The sequence below is a fragment of the Zalophus californianus genome, chromosome 4, assembly GCF_009762305.2.
Source record: "Zalophus californianus isolate mZalCal1 chromosome 4, mZalCal1.pri.v2, whole genome shotgun sequence".
In the NCBI taxonomy this organism is placed as follows: Eukaryota; Metazoa; Chordata; class Mammalia; order Carnivora; family Otariidae; genus Zalophus; species Zalophus californianus.
This window is the reverse complement of record NC_045598.1, coordinates 100,765,932-100,780,920: the sequence shown is the minus strand read 5'-3', so window position 1 is coordinate 100,780,920 and position 14,989 is coordinate 100,765,932. Positions and strand designations below refer to the sequence as shown.

The following is a 14,989-nucleotide window of genomic DNA, read 5'->3' as shown; positions in this document are numbered from 1 at the left end:
TTTGTAATATGCATAGACTTCTTCAGGGGGGATGCAAAACCAATGGCTGAGGGTGTTTCTTTTGGCCATGGAGACTTGGGGTGGGATATTGGAGAACAGAACATTTACTTTTGTTTTGTATTTTTCCTTACATTTTGATTTTTTTCCATTAGCATGTGCATGTATTCTTTTTAAAATGGTACTGGAACAAAAGTAGATATAGAGATCAATGGAACAGAACTGAGAGCTCAGAAATAAACACACACTTACATGGTCAATTAATCCACAACAAAGGAAGCAGGAATATACAGTGCTGAAAAGACAGTCTCTTCAACAAATGGTGCTGGGGAAACTGGACAGCTACATGCAAAAAATGAAACTGGACCACTTTCTCACAATATACAAAAAAATAAACTCAAAATGAATTAAAGATCTAAATGTGAGACCTGAAGCCACAAAACTCATAGAAGAAAACATAGGCAGTAATTTCTTTGACATCAGGCATAGAAACAGCCATAGAAAAGCTAAGGCAAGGGAAACAAAAGCAAAATTAAGCTATTGGGACTACACCAAAACACAAAGCTTTTGCAAAGCGAAGGAAATGACCCACAAAACAAAAAGGGAACCTATTGAATGAGAAAAGATATTTGCAAATGATATATCAAATAAGGGGTTAATATCCAAAATATATAGAGAACTCATACAACTCAACACTGAAAAAAAAAAAACCCAAATAATCTGATTAAAATGGACAGAGGACCTGAATAGACACTTTCCCAAAGAAGACATCCAGATGGCCAACAGACACATGAAAAGATGCTCAACATCATCATCAGGGAAATGCAAACTAAAACCACAATAGTTTATCACCTCACACCTGTTAGAATGGCTAAGAACCAAAAATGCAAGAAATAACAAGTGTTGGTGAGGATGTGGAGAAAAAGGAACCCTCGTGCACTGTTAGTGGAAATGCAAACTGGTGCAGCCACTGTGGAAAACAGTATGGAGGGTCCTCAAAAAATTAAAAATATAAATACCATATGATCCAATAATTCCCAAAGAAAATGAAAACACTAACTCAAAAAGATATGTGTACCCCTATGTTTATTGCAGCATTATTTACAATAGCCAAGATATGGAAGCACCCAAATGTCCATCCATAGATGAATGGATAAGGAAGATGGGAGATATATATATATAATTGAATATTACAATATTACTCAGCTATAAAAAAGAATGAAATCTTGCCATTTGCTACAACGTGGATGGGCCTAGAGAGTATGATGCTAAGTGAAATGAGTCAGTCAGAGAAAGAAAAATACCTATGATTTCACACATAGGTGGGATTTCATAAACAAAACAAATGAACAAAGTAAAAAGAGACAAATAAAAAACAGACTCTTAGAGGCACCTGGGTGGCTCAGATAGTTAAGCGTCTGCCTTCAGCTCAGGTCATGATCTCGGGGCTCTGGGATCAAACCCTGCGGTGGGCTCCCTGCTCAGCGGGGAGTCTGCTTCTCCTTCTTCCTCTGCCCCTCCCCCTGCTTGTGCTCTCTCTCTCTCTCTCTCTCTCTCAAATAAGTAAATAAAATCTTTTTAAAAAATAGACTCTTAAATACAGAGAACAAACTGGTGGTTGCCATAGGGGAGGTAGATGGGGGGATGGGTGAAGTAGGTAAAAGGGATAAAGAGTACAGTTATCTTGAGCACTGAGAAATGTATAGAATTGCTGAATCATTATATCGTACACCTGAAACTAATGTAACACTGTATGTAAATTATATTTCAATAAAAAAAGGAGCAGAAGAAAAAAATAGATAACTCACCTCTATAGTTCTTCTGGGAGAGAAAAGAAGAAAAACAAAGAAAAGAAAAAATTTAAAAAGTATTTTAAATAAGCAATTTCCATGTTCTTGGACGTAACTCCTACTTACAATTCCCTGTTAAGTAAATCGTAATGCATTTGTTTCCCACTATCCCCTGAAAGTTTTCTTTTTTCTACATCCTTCCTTTTCAATAGTCATTCTACAGCATGGAAGAGAATGGTTGAGTTTTGCCTCAGGTATAGTGGAACCGGAAGGGAAAAGAAAAGCGAATTGGGTTTTGTCTGACGTAATTCATTGTGTTATAACAACACACCTAACTTCCCAGGCAGCACAGCAAGAACACTTAAGCAAAAAGGAAAAGAGCAAGAAATTTGAAGTGAGGCTCTTGGGATGGAGAAGTGCAGACATCTGCCTCCTGGACCCTGATGCTAGCATTCCTAATTGTTACATGTTTACTTTCTAAATCCCAGAGACCAGAAAATAGCTTCCTCATACCGAGATTGTATTACAGTCGGAAAATGTGGATGCTTAGTTACTTTGTTATTGGGGAATACTTGACCAGTACTTATTTGAGAAAGATCAAGAATTACTAGAACCTACTAGACTAAGGAAGGCTTTATGAAATAATATGTGACCATCCCGGACCTATAAAATTTTCCTAGGCACACAGAGAGAAAAAGTATTGGCTAACCCTCATAGCTGGCCAAGAAGAAAATCAGACATTGGACGCATGGGATGGCAGGCCATCAGTACCGTAGTCTGAGAATTCACAGCCATACCTCAGAGTTGTCGCATATGATGGTTGGCCATGTCATTCCATAGTCCCGACATCTTCTAGAAGTATGGCATATGTTAATTAAAATAAAATGAATATTTAATTTCATTTTTAGAATATTTAGGAGTATTTTGCAATTCCCCTGGAGCACTGCAGGATCCTTGGATTGTTGCAAAGCCAGGGCTAGGAATCTCTGCTGGAGAAGGCAAAACTGGCATTAACTGCTTCTGAGAAGTCTGGAATGGTATGAAATGGCACTAGGATGTGTCACTGTCACTTGTCTGATTTTAATTTTAAAAAAATCAATCAACAGTTGACTTCCTTAAGTAGGTACCGGAACGGTGTTATTGTTCCAAGGTTTCTGGATACTCTGCATCACCAATTCAGTGAAAGCAAGGCCCAAGTCCTCCCCTCACCATCCCTTAGCAATTCCAGCCATGGAAAGCCATCTGCCCCCTGGCTAAGCCCAGGACAGCTGAATGCTCTGTGCAACAAGTCACCACTCCTCCGTACCATTCCTGAGTCCCATCCCGACACTGATGTCCACTTTGGTCTCCAAGTGACTGAGCGCAGGGGCAGTTTCTGCTGCAGTTGTGGGAAAGCAAAAACTAACATCTGCAACCCACTTCAGAGTTTTCAAAGCATTTTTCCCTCGCCTGTCCTGTGCTCTTTCTCCTACACAACCGCAAAGAAGAGGGCAACTCAAATATGGTTTCTGTTACGTACTCAGCCTGCATCCCTGCTCAGCCTGTCAAATCAGGCTGAGATGTCTTTGGTGAATATTTATTTGAGAATCGCCAGAACATTTTTTTTGCTTCGCAATAATCAATTAAAATGGAGAACCATTTTTCAGCCTTCCCAAATGAGTGTGGCTTCAGATGTTTCAAAATTTGCCTAAACTAGCACCTACATCGTATACTGTTCAATTCAATGAAGTGATTATTTATTAAGCACCCTCTGTGTGCGGGGGTGGGGGGGGAAGGGAGGATGTCCCACCTGTCAGTTGTCATCCCTACTGAGCTCTAAGTGTGTGTAGTTCGGGAATTTTCTTTTATGTCCAGTGTCTCAAGCAAGACCGGTTGCTGCTCTAGCAGGATCTGAGGGGTCCATGGAGCACGCAGACAGTCCAGAGATGGGATAGGGTGTGAAAGACCCTGTAAAATATGGGAGCACAGCGTGCCAACCAAGGGAGCACCGGGAGGGGTGCTAACCCCATCTTGGGAGAAGAACATGTCTCATGTGGCTTGAATATAGATAGCCATCACATCTTCACAGTATGTTAAGGAGAAACATACTGTTTGAATTATAGAAAGTGGTGTGAAAGCATCCTGTCTGGGGAAGGCAGATGAAAGCATGCATATTTACCCCTTGGCTTTGTCTGTGTTCGCCGTAAGCCCCTCCCTTATCTCATCCTGGCCTTGACTCCTCGTGAACCGCACAGGATATTGGCTCTAAATAGATTTCTGAGAAAGGTCTGAAAATGCTGTGTCATGCCAGGGCGTGGGACACAGTGAGTGAAGGGACCAGGGGCAGACACCAGAACTGGGGGAAAGGGCATCCACAGAACAGCTGGCTCTGTTTAGCAAAATAGACACGGCCAGGGACAGGCAAGCCCACAGGGCCCAAACCTTGGTAATGATTGACCACTCCACTGAGATGTTAGTTTTGGGATTCTCTATTTGCCGTCCCATCCCCACTGATGCTGTCCTCCAGGCAGGGTTAGCTGCCCCCTCTGGGCCTCCACCAAAGCCCTGACTCCCCCCTGGTGGCACTTGCTTTCTGTGGGGCAATACTCTGTTCACTTATCACCCCTACTGAGCTCTAAGTGTGTGTAGTTCAGGAATTTTCTTTTATGTCCAGTGTCTGCCATAATGCCTGGTTCAAAGTAACTCTCAGAAAATATTTGTTTCTATTTTTAAAATTAAAAAATACTGGAAATCCTCAAATTAAAGTAAAACATATGCACACACTTAGTCCCACTGCTTTTTAAAAAAATTACATAAAGATGTAAATGTTCCCCTTTCACATCCTTCCTTTTTCCTTTGCTAAAAGGGATATAACAATATATACAGTAAATGCTGGCTAAGTGAATTAATACATCAGCAAACAAATGAAGAAGCCACGGGAAGGGAAGTCAGAAGTCAAGTGAACAATCGGAAGGATCATCACCCCCATTGCAAGATTCTTAAATTCATCACATCTGCACAGTGCCTTCTGCCATGGTTCTGGGCAGTGGGACGTAGACACCTCTGCAGCCCATCATTCTGTCTACCATGGCAGAGAGATAGAAGAGCTAAGTACTTACTGGTCCAGACTCTCCTTCTAAGGAACCGTTTGACCTCACTCACTTTCCTTCTTGGATCTTACCTTCCTTATCTGTAAACTGGGGAAACTCATTCAACAAATATGTTTACTAACCATCCACATTCTAAAATTTAGAGATGAATGAAACAGACAAAATTCTCTGCTCTTGTGTGCTTACATTCTAGAGGAGGAGCAAATAAATTAAGTAGAATATGTTAGATGGTGATAAGGGTTGAGGACTGGTGAGGAGACCAGGGTGTCCCAGGCAGAGCAAGGTAAAGGGGAGGCAGTGTGGGCAAGAGGCCAGAAAGGGAGGCTGGATTGGAGAACGTAGATCAAAGGGGCCTTACAGGTCCTGGTAAGGACTTGGGATTTTTCCCACATGACATGTAAAGCCACTGGAGGGTTTTGAGCAGAGGGGTGACTAGAATCTGACATACATTTTAATGGGTTGCTGTGGCTGCTAATTAAGAAATAGACCTAAGGGTTTAAGGAAGGAAGCAGGCAGAGGTGTTCATACCTTATTCTCTTTAACTTCACCTTTCAGTATGCCTTATTCATGTGCATGCCATGCTTCCTTTGTAGTTATCCCTCCTGAGGGCACCCTGGTCCTCTTTCCAATTCAAAATTCCATTCAGTTCCTCCTTCCAGTGCTGCTCAGTCCTCACCTCAGAGCTGTAAGGGCACGCGGGGAATTTGTTTTCCTTTGGCCTCATCTCCAGATGAGGGAACTGGGGCCCAGACCTGTAGGAAGCCTGTCTGAGGTCATACAAAGAGCAAGGAGTAGAGTCAGGACTGCCCCCAAAGTCTGATTCAAAGGAAATGAAAAGGCCTTCTTGATACAAAAACGTTTTCCCCAAAATGCTCTTGCTGCTTGCAGTTTTCCTCATTAAATTGTGATCTTGAAGAGTGCAGAGAGTATCTTATTCAGCTTTGTATACTTGGCACCTAGCATGGTGCCTGGTACATGATAGACCCCAATAAGTATTTGCTTATGTGTACGTAACAGAATGTCAAGCCCTCGAGTCTGTGTTTCTGTTATGAGCAGCATATCTTCCCACCCCACTGCAGCCCACTGCCCCACGGTATCAAATGTCAGACAACTGGAAAGGTCTAAGAATCTATGAGAGCTAAACCCAGTGTTCTAGGAAACGAGGCCTTACTATTTTAACAAAAGGCGTGGCACCAGGATTGGAGTGGGATCTTCCTAACACAGCAAAAGGTCGGCGCTAGAGACCCCTTCTTTTTCCTTCCCTCTTTGATCTCCAAGCACTTCTAGGATAAGAAGAATAACCTAAGCTCTGAAGGGATGGTGTTCTTCAAGGAGAAAGCAGTCCTATTTCGTGTGAACTTCTGTGCCCTCGGCATGGAGGTCTTGCTCTTACTGAGGGGGTAACTGACAGTGACGAGGTAATTGCTAAGGGTAGCCAGGGCTGGTGTAGGAGCTGTGCGTGTTGACTGGGAGACAGACCCTAAGAACTGCATCCTTGTTCTGTCAGTGACCCTGTGGACTCACACTGAGTCTTCTAGTTGCTAATATTTTTTTTTTAAATGGGGGACTTGAGTTCACACTACCATGTGCATGCTCTAGGACGGCACCTCCCCTGTTGTGTTTTAACAGGTTGACAAGAAATCTTCCCTGCAGTACTCAGATTCCCCAAGGTGGGATCCACATCTTTATCCTTCATGGATCCCAGTGCTTTAGACAGTCCCAGGTTAATAGTAGGGGGTCAATAAGCATGGGAAAGAAGAAGGAAGGAAGGAAGGATGGGAGGCAGGTGGGTGGAGAAGGAGTTAAGGATAGAATGCTGCCTTTCCAGGTCCTTCTCTCCAAATTTTCAGAGTGGGAACTAAGAAACTATAGTCAAGAAAAGAAGGTGATACACATGGTAACTGTAGGAAGTATCATATGTGGTGCCTATGGTGACACAAGATCACCTTTTTAGTGATTCAGTTTTATGGGCATGCAGTAAGCAGGCAGTAAACGATTTTTGAATGAGTAAATAGTGTGAACAGAGCAATGGCACTTTTGACCGGCAAACTTCAGAGTTAACTGAACCCTTCTCCTCCAGTTCTTGCTCTACCTCCAGGCTCTCTCCCCAGGCACTAGCTGCCAAACTGCCCCCCACCCCAGAGATGCAGGTACTATTAGAAGATGCATTATTCCACGTTTCCTTTTAATTTACTATCTAATGGTTTCCTCACTAACAATCCGCTCTTCAAGTTAGTCACGTTTCAGTTCAATACCTCCAACACCAGGTTCTCCAAGACAGTTTCTGGGTCTTCCACACATGAACAGTGCGGAATAATAATTAATAGTTATAATAATTATTATTAGTAGCATAATGATTAATTATTTAATTAATAGTTAGGGAATCATTGAGGTCCCGGCTGGATCATCTATCAAAACGTGAGCATGTTTCATCCTATCAGCCAAAGTACCAGGAGATCCTTGGTTAAAAACGAGGCCCCTGCATGAGCATAAGCTTATTAAGGGCTGGAAGGAGACTTGAGAATCAGCTGGTTCAACCACTCCCATCTTTTTTTCACATAAAAAGCAGGCTGAGAGGTTAAGCACTTTCCAGTGTCACTTCTGCTAGTTATAGCAGAGTCAGAACTGGGCATAAAATCCAGTATTCTTTTCAGTACACCCATTCATTGTCTACTGGAACACAATTTCTTCTTGCTTTTTTCCCAGTGCTTTAACCCTCCTGATGGAAGTTCATCTTCTTAGATGCAAAACCGATACGGACAGATCCTTAAGAAGAGATACTGGCAAACAGCTTGATGATAAATACGGAGATGATGCAAGCATGAGGGCTGAATCCAAAAATAAATCATATCTTCACATAGTGTTTACAGAAATTGTGTTTTGAATAATTTCCATAGAAATTATTTTACCCACCACAGGAATGTTTCTCCCTCCCACAGGGATTCGACTGAACAGAAAGAGAAGAGGAATGGAGGAAAAGCAGTAATTTAGATTTATATATAAAACATTAGTTGGAACCTAAGTAATAACCCTCAACTAATCAGAATATTTTATGCATTCTGCTTTTTAGTGGAAAGAGCAAACCACAAGAAAGCAGGCATATATCAGAGATTTTTAAAAATGCTTCCAGGGCTTATTTTAGGCTTTAAATTTTTTCCCCCAATTCCCTGCGCTGTATTTAAAATATCCCACTGCACATCTCCCTCTTCCTCCTCACATGTGTTTATTTGTCCATTTAATCAATCGGCCAACATTTATTGAGGCCTCCTCTGATGTCCCAAGTAGTCTGCTAGGTCAGAGATGAAAACAGTCTTGCCTTCAAACGCAATGCCTGGTTAGAAAGCTATCCTAGTAAGATTTAGATTTTTATCATTTTTTCAGAGTTGGATTTCTAGTTCTGTAGATGGATAGTAGCTCTGTACTGAATCTTTCCATTTGGCCTTCCAGATCCCCTGCCACCGTTTTGTAGCCTGTTCTGGGCTTGTGGGAGATGTGGGGTGAGGGAGAAGGACTGACCTTTATGGACCAGATAAATCATGTTCCTTTGTCCTGAGGTTCAGCGAATGGGAGGAACCAAAAGATCAGATCAGGGGATGGGAGAGGAGGGAGGCAGGGCTATTGCCCCTATGCCATCACCCCATCCACCACATTCCCCACACCTTCCAGGCTGTGGGTGGATACTGGCTACCTTCCTCCCCTAAGATCACAGCACCTGCTGGATAACCCTCTCCTCCAACTCTTGGGTTAGCAGCTGTCACATAAATCACTGTGACTGCCAATTACAAAATTATGAGTATACTTCTGAGAAATAACAAAAACAAGATGACTGGGAACTAAGTGAACTGCCACCTAAAGCAGCTAGGAAGAATAATGGGTCAGGATGTTCTTCTTGCTTATCCTCTGAAAAGCTGTGTGGAGGGGCGCCTGGGTGTCTCAGTCACTCAAGCATCCAACTCTTGACTTCGGCTCAGGGGATCACCTCAAGAACTGTGAGATCAAGCCCCATGTCGGGCTCCACACTGAGCATGAAGCCTGCTTGATTCTCTCTGTCCCTCTGCTCCTCCCCACACTCGTGCATGCTCTCTCAAAAAAAAAAAAAAAAAAAAGATGTGTGGAGAGCCATTTCGTGGTCACAGTTAGGTGAGAAAAGTTTCATATTCTGTTTTTCATAAACCTAACCCGGCTGTGACAGGATGACAAGTAGGGCCCATTTTATTTGATGGAGAGTAGCTGCCTGGAGCAGTCTTGGGAAAATTTTGAGGCCCCTTCTCAATATCTGCATGTCAATATCTGCCATGGACATGGGGTCAGGGGATGTGCTCTGAAATGTGGATCCTGACTGTTAATACCTATGTCTCCAACTCTAAATGAATCTGAGAGAAAACAGAAACTAGTTCCTAGAACCACAAGAGTTACAATGTATCTCCTCTGGCCCTCCTATTTTAATTTTTTTGAGTATAGTTGACACACAACGCTATATGGGTTTCAGGTGGACAACAGTGATTGAACTTCTCTATATACTATGTTATGCTCATCACAAGTTTAGCTACCATCTGTAAGCACACAACATTATTACAGTATCAATCATTATATTCCCTATGCTGTGCTTTTAGTTCCTTGACTCATTCATGCTATAACTGGAAGCCTAGATCTCCCACTCCCATTTACCCATTTTGCCCATCCCCCAACCCTTTTCCCCTCTGGCAACCATCAGTTTGTTATCTGTATTTATAGGTCTGATTCTACTTTTTGTTTATTCATTTGTTTATTTAGATTCTACACAAGTGAAATCATATGGTGTTTGTCTTTCTGTCTGACTCACTTCACTTAGCGTAATACCTTCTTAGGTCCAACCATGCTGTCTCAAATGGCAAAATCTCGTCCTTTTTATGGCTGCATAATATTCCTGTGTGTCTGTGTGTGTTTGTGTGTGTGACATCTTCCTTATCCACTTGTCTATCGGGTGACACTTAGGTTGCTTCCATATCTTGGCTATTATAAATAATACTACAATAAACATAGGGGTACAGATGATCTTTTCAAATTAGTGTTTTCATTTTCTTTGTAGCCCTCCTATTTTTACTCACTTTCAGATATGAAAAAAGAGGCACATGAAGGTTAAATGGTTCACTGAGATCAGTAATGTGGCCAGCATACAAATTTTCTCTGAGTTCATGCTCACTTCTACTTATTAAGGACAAAAAGTGAAGAAATCACAGATGACTGCAACTGTCGGTTTTGGAAAAGTCCAACAGAATCTAACTGGTTAGGATGATATTTGACTGAGACAATGAGGTTAACACTCTCTCGTTTCGGAGAGATCAATATTTTCATGTTGTTTTTTAAGAAAGATCAAAATCTAAGCATTGTGTCTCACTTCCGGTTGTTCCTAGCATCACACCACAGAGACAGAGTGTGGGAAGGGAGTTTGATTACATAGAAAGGAACCTATTTGGAAGACACTCCAAGAAACTTTGTTGAGACTTAGTTCTTTTTGTAAAACATAAACTCAGAAGTGGAAAGCCTGTTCACCCACTATGAAGTAGCTGGAAGCAAAGGGTGGTGATTTAAAAACAGAATGAGTGCGCAGGTAACATGTAGATTTTGTCTTCAGGGCCATACCTTCTGGAACAGACACGGCATGCAAAGAGAGACAACAAGTAAAATGTTCTTCCCAAACTTTAATTTGCTAATTTCTAAGCTCCATTTCTTCCATGGAACATGTGTCCTAAGACTGAGGGTGAACGATGGGGATAGAAAATACTGAAAGTAGTCTCCTACATTTCTAGAAAATTATTTCCCCCATTCTGGATCCATACTTACAGGAGCAATTCTCGGTCTTCTTTGAAGACCTGTACTCTGATGTTGAAACAGGAGTAAAAAAAAAAAAAGTATAGAGAGGAAGATTAAATATGAACAGGAGTTCCTGGGCCTGCACCATCCCCATATAATCAATCCTCTTCCTGGTACCCCACGCTAAGGACTCTACAAGTAATGGAGTCACTTCTCTGAAGAGCAACGCATGCAAATTATACCCTTACGTAGGCTCTCTCTCCACCATCCTCACCTTCTCCCACCCCCAACTGTGAAGTGGGAAAGACAGTCCTTAAGGTAAAAAGTCGAATTTGGAAGAAACTATGGCCTTGGCCCCTAATTTTAAGGAAAAGATGCTCTGAGAAAAATTCTGTTTTGCTAGCCACAACAGGCAGCCTGTCCTTTAATTTTGCTAGATGGCAGCTTCCAGGAAAAAAATGATAGCAATGCCTCCCTTACACCCCTAAGCACCTCTCCCAAAGACCAGATAGGCCTCCTGCTTATTATTCTCACACAAAGAAGATGATATAATATGCACTTCCCCAAAAACTGCTAGGGAAAGACAGCACCTTTTTAATGTTAGGGGTGGAGAGATGAGTACATCAACCCTTTAAAAATCATTTAGTCGCCTTGACTTGGAAGCATGACACAAATATGTGCCTTTAGGTGAAACCTTGCCCTTGGATCAGCCCTAGCCTTACCTACTTCACTTTATAGTGGTGTCACTTAATGTAGAGCCTTTGTCTGGAGATTATAATTCTTTCTAACCGGCTCTTATTCATTCTGTGATTTTTGTCAAAGTACTTAGAATCTTTGGATGACTTTCATTGCTTTATGAAATGAGGGGCAGAACTAGAATTAAGCCAAAGGTGGGGGAGGAGAAAGAAATAATCTCCCAGTTATTATTATGGTTTCCTGCATACTTTAATGACACTCAGAAGTGATCTCACTCAAGGGTGGACTCTTGTCTCACTTTGATTTAGGACCTTAGAATTGAGTCCAGCATAACATAGCATGGCTCTATCCCAAATTACGAAGAGAAAGGTCTACCTCCACTATGGAATCTCTTCCTCTATATTTGAAAAACATATTCAATATAGAGGAAAGGTCAGAGGTGAATGGGTTGTGCTTTAAGTAGTTTTGAACATAGATGCCATCTAGTCTTTGCAGTCTGCAAAATTCTTCCTTAAGTGAATAAATGTGTAGGGCAACTCTCCATTACCTTGATCAGCATCTAATACCAACCCGACACTTAGAATTAAATTAGAGAAACAAAATTAGATACTTTGAGACTTGAGGGCTGATTATACTACTAGAGCTAAGAGTGGATTTAAACTCTTTCCTTATCCCATTTAAATCTAACTAGATATAAACTCTCCATTACCAAGGAATAAAGGTGTGTCTGCAGAGGTGGAGGTTCCCCTTGATGTTCCTGGACAAGGAAACCTAATCCTTTCTTCCGACACACATGGTTGCAATAGAAAGCGTTCCCCAACTGCCAGTCTGGTTTTAATCTATTGTTTCAAGCAAGATGGGATTTGCAGGGAATGTTAAGGAAAGAGCAAAATTACCAGAACTTACTATAAAATAAAAGCGTTGATGAGAAATCAAATTTTAAACAAGTTTTCAAAATTGTAAGCACGAACATCTGTAGACATACAGTGCATGCCGTAAGTATAGTACTATACAGGTTTTTAAATTGTATCTAAAGTCTGCTTTAAGTACAACATTTATATCTCATTTTACTAAAGTTCGTTGGCTTACCAAATAATAGCAGTGGTGAAATACTGCCAATAAATACAGTGATACTTCACATAAAAACACTTGGAAATGAAATATTCCACAAGTGAACTTCTCATGTAACCAAACTATTCCTGCATTATGCAAACTTTTAAAATGTTAATCACTTTGTATGCAAACATTTCAAAAGTGTATTATACAATTTTTCATTAAAAGATACCCTGAATAACACATTTTTCCTGAAGATTCAGGATTAACATTTAAAAAAATACTCATTAAAATATGCTGATTGTAATGCACTTCTTAGAAGAGCAGAAGATGGTGAGTTTACACAATGGTGAGCTTTTTCATGATACTTTCTTAATGCCAAAAGGTTACAGAATGCCATTGTAAAAAAGGACAAAGGCAGAGGAAACTAGCTTGCTTTAAATAAGTCTAGCGTCTTTTCGGTCGGCTTTCTCCTGGATGTTAAAAACATACCAACTCTGACAATTAGTTACATACTTTGTCAAAATAAAATTTAGATTTAAAAGATGTGCTCGCTCTGTGGAAAGTACTATATTAGGTGCTGGGAGAAATATAAGAAATACAAAATAGTCCTTGTCCAAGGAGCAACCTGGCTGGCTGAGTGATGCTCAACAGTCATCAGGTCACCACTGTGATGGGAAACAATTTCTTACTTCTAACTTTGAAAATAATGTACTTCAAAAAATACAGATATTGAAGTTGTTCCACTTGTGCTCGGATATACCTTCTTCAGTGGGAGTATGCCTTGGAAATATCTCCCATGGAAATATTATCAGTCATGTGAGTCACTGTGGATAAGAGACTAAAATTACTGCTTGAGGAAATAAAGTAGGCAGGCCTGTGACAGCTTTCTGCTGTAACCCTCCTTTTATTGCTAGGTTTTATCTTATAATCCAGATGGCTGAGCATGTCGGAAGTGTAACCTTACTAATTCCTAGGGTCATTTAATTTAATTAATAATATATCTGTAAAAAACTATTTTAATGCTTTGCTGTATGTATGAGTATAAAACATTTAGGCATGTTTACAAGGGACACTGTGCATTTTTATAATGATCAATTATCACTTCCACTGGCAAGGCCTCTTAGCTGGATTTCAGTAAAGACCACATTTTTGGGGTTTAAAATATCTTTGGACTACTTCTTTTAATTTCCATCATCTGACCATTTCTATTCCATAGATTCTACCTAGTGGTCTCAAAGAGTTCCTTACTTTCAATTACCATGTGTTTTGTAATTTGGATCTCTCTCCTGGGCTCCAGACCTACTTAATGGTCATCACATTTGGAACTACAGCACACACCTCAAACTTACGAGACAAAACCAAACTCAACTGATTTGTTGAAGAGTAACAGTTGATTTTCTGTTTTTTTTGTTTTGTTTTGTTTTGGCCTTCATCCTTCTAATTCCTTCCGTTTATTTCTGCATTACACCAATTGCGCTTTAATTTCACCAGTACAAAAAACCCACTCTTAAGCGATTTTAATGTATGGTTTTAATTCACAAACTCTGTCTTAACCTGTTAGGTTTTCAGTTGCTTTAAGAGTATCTCTACCTCTCCCTGTGGAAATGTGGTTAATTTTCAGTATTTGTTCAATGGATAAACACAAGAAAACACATAAAGAATTCTGACTAATCTCTTCCTGTAATATGTTTACTGATAGGTTCCTTTCTGTCTGGGAGCTTTCTGAGCGCAGTAGCAGAAGCAGGAGTAGTGTTAATTCTTCTCATAATTTAACCCAAAATGCAAACAATTTCTTCTATCAAGTATCACCTTCTGAAGCCTGCCTTGGACCAGGCTTAAGCGCCACAATCTTAACCAGCACTCTTCCCCAATCTTGGGGTTTGCTTCTATAACGCCTAAAACAGCGCATTATTTATTTGCCTGCTACGCACTAGGCCGTATAAGATAGGTGTCTTTGCACCTTCAGCACCTAGCAGATGGTAGGGTTTAACAAACCTAGATCGATTGTAGATCGAATGAATTAATAAGGCCACGTAAGTCTCAAAGGACCACTTACTGCGCTCTAACAGGACTGGGTAGGCCCCATTCCTAGAGACTTCTTAAAAGCTGCCTCTGGATGGCTAGAATCCGAAAGACAATTTACTTGACTTTCTTCCGGTCTAAAACGCTGCTACCAATATCGCCGAAAGAGATTCTCCCACCCGGAAGCCTCCGCAAAACCTAGGTGTCCAAGCCCCACCCCGTTCCTGTCCCCACCTGCTCTGCAAAGACCGGACTCCCGCACGCAGCTGCACAGAGGCCGACCCGGAAGACAGGGGCGCTTACGCAGCAAGCAAAACCGCTGCGACTCAGGGACTGGCTCTCTGGGCAGACGTCACTCAAGTCAATTCGGCTCCGCCTCTCTCAAGATGGCGATGCGCTCAATGCGGAAGGCGCGTGGGTGCTGGAGCTTCATCCGGGCACTTCATAAAGGACCCGAAGCGGCTCAGACTCCCCAGGTAACCATAGTTGGCCTTTCTCTCGCCGGCTTCGCATCCCGCTAGGTCCTTCTCGTCTCCCCTCCCTCGA

General features: G+C 41.4%; 1 protein-coding gene and 1 long non-coding RNA gene across 8 annotated transcripts in view; one reads left to right on the top strand and one right to left on the bottom strand.

Annotated features, from left to right (window-relative positions):
• The window catches only part of LOC113937368, a 61,477-nt gene extending 46,666 nt beyond the window's left edge, over positions 1–14,811 (bottom strand). For 2 of the 3 annotated variants that reach the window (XR_003524605.2, XR_003524606.2), the window contains exon 1: positions 14,678–14,811. This is a non-coding gene — a long non-coding RNA (uncharacterized LOC113937368). The other variant, XR_003524607.2, reaches the window with a different exon arrangement.
• WARS2 (tryptophanyl tRNA synthetase 2, mitochondrial) overlaps positions 14,688–14,989 on the top strand; it is a 116,148-nt gene continuing 115,846 nt past the window's right edge. For all 5 annotated transcript variants that reach the window (XR_003524601.2, XM_027621568.2, XM_027621553.2 and 2 more), the window contains exon 1: positions 14,688–14,919. Coding sequence is in view for 4 of the 5 variants with exons in the window: in XM_027621568.2 (XP_027477369.1) it covers positions 14,830–14,919 (90 nt within the window). In the remaining variant the exon portion in view is untranslated. The remainder of the gene's footprint in view (positions 14,920–14,989) is intronic.